The following is a 1,896-nucleotide window of genomic DNA, read 5'->3' as shown; positions in this document are numbered from 1 at the left end:
GGTATCGCCGCGCACGCCGGAGTGAGAACAATCATTCTAGGGCCAGTATTTTGGGGTATCTCTAAATTGATGACCTGTGGGGGCTTTTAAAGCGTCTTCTATGGACTTTTTGGGCTACTGCAGTTGTTCGCCGTTTCACGGACGCACGCAATTTGTAACCTGGGCACGTTGGGTATCGTTTTACTCGTTGTAACCTCATCTTTTATATTTCATTTAAAAAATTGGTATTTTGTTGTGTTTTGGGGCATTTAATTACATTTTTCACTAAATGTTGGGGTTTAATAAGGAGTTGCGCTAATATTGCACAACATAAACATTTGCAACTACCACCATTTTATTCTATAGGGTCTTGGCATTCAGAAAATATATAATGTTGGGGGGTTTTAAGTCATTTTCAGGCCTAAAATGTGGAATATAACATGGGTGCAAAAAATTTTAAGAAAGGCCTCAGTCATGAAGGGGTTAAAAGCAAAATGGAATTTTGTCACAATGACCCGATAGTATCGAATGTTTCCACCGGACTTTTCTTATGAATGCAGATACAAGAATTAGTATTAACAATGACAAGGATCAGAAATCCATCGGTCTTACACCAAGGCGGTCACACACATTGGCGGTCACACACATTGGCGGTCACACACATTGGCGGTCACACGCACATTGACGGTCAACCCTAGAGAGGACGCAGGACAGAGACCGCGTTCAGCGCCGAGCCAAATCTTACCTCCGTCTTCCCTTTACTCTGACAGGACCGCCGGGTGTCTTCATCCGAACTCCACTCTGACACCTGAAAGACAAAAATCATGGCAGGCGTTACACTCCGGGAATCACACAGTGTATCGGAGAACGTCATCTCATGGATCCATATAAAGAGGCAGAAACCTTCACTATGGAAAATTCCGACCAATGACAACTATTATCTGATGGCGAGTCTCCGTGCGAAGATCACACAGGACGACCTCCAGACGCCAACCGGTGAGAAATATCCCCATTTTACCAATTATATCCGAGAACGCCGAGAGCAAGAATCCGAAATCCATCGTCATGTGATGTTATTAATATTACAATTATTGCCTCACGTGGTCGGGTAATCCCCAGCTCAACCCTTCCAGGTCTTCAACATCATCGACACCTACGCAGTGCAGCCCCATAGACATCTATAGGCCTGTGTCCTAAGGCTGGAGGAAATCAGAAATGATGAGCAGACCCGGGAGCTCAGCACAGAGATGGGGGGAGCTCCTCATAATGGGCACAGCGGGTGTACAGACCCGGGAACTCAGCACAGGGATGGGGGGAGCTCCTCATAATGGGCACAGCGGGTGTACAGACCCGGGAACTCAGCACAGGGATGGGGGGAGCTCCTCATAATGGGCACAGCGGGTGTACAGACCCCGGAACTCAATCTCCTTCACACACAGTTCTACCCCATAGTCTAGATGTGGCCCTGCAGGTGGAAATTTTATCCGCATTGTCCCACAATCTGTGGCCGGCACTGGCAGACGGCGGGCGCTCTCATGCGACTTTGGCCAGAAACGGCTTGGCGGCACACAGGGCATGCTGGGACGCTTCCCATCATAGACTGAATCTATTTGGTAAATGGCGGCTCATAATGGGAATAAAGTCCTCGCCTAACGTCGCTTCCAGATGGTCCAGCTGGCGCGGTCAGATAATGCGATTCCAGAGCAGAGATAAAAAGTGAGGGGCGGTGGGGGGGTGGGGACTCTTCCCACCCCGATAGTAAATACCTTCATACAACAAAGGGACCAATTCATTCATTCATCGGGGGGGGAAACTCATTAACATTCCAATAATAAGCCCCTCAGACCTCGGATCCGACGCCCGCGAGATTTCTTCATTAGAGCAAAACTCATTTTTTAATAAATTCTCTTCAATTCT

At 47.8% G+C, this 1,896-nt stretch overlaps 1 protein-coding gene across 1 annotated transcript in view; it reads right to left on the bottom strand.

Moving 5' to 3' along the window:
• The window catches only part of SEMA5B (semaphorin 5B), a 297,119-nt gene that overhangs the window by 102,197 nt on the left and 193,026 nt on the right, over positions 1–1,896 (bottom strand). Inside the window, exon 6 of the mRNA XM_018558083.1 lies at positions 725–787. Within this exon, the coding sequence (XP_018413585.1) occupies positions 725–787 (63 nt within the window). The remainder of the gene's footprint in view (positions 1–724; positions 788–1,896) is intronic.

This window comes from Nanorana parkeri, unplaced genomic scaffold, assembly GCF_000935625.1.
Source record: "Nanorana parkeri isolate BGI_ZX_2015 unplaced genomic scaffold, ASM93562v1 scaffold320, whole genome shotgun sequence".
Lineage (NCBI taxonomy): Eukaryota > Metazoa > Chordata > Amphibia > Anura > Dicroglossidae > Nanorana > Nanorana parkeri.
The sequence above is the reverse complement of the archived record's forward strand: the minus strand, read 5'-3'. Positions and strand labels throughout refer to the sequence as shown.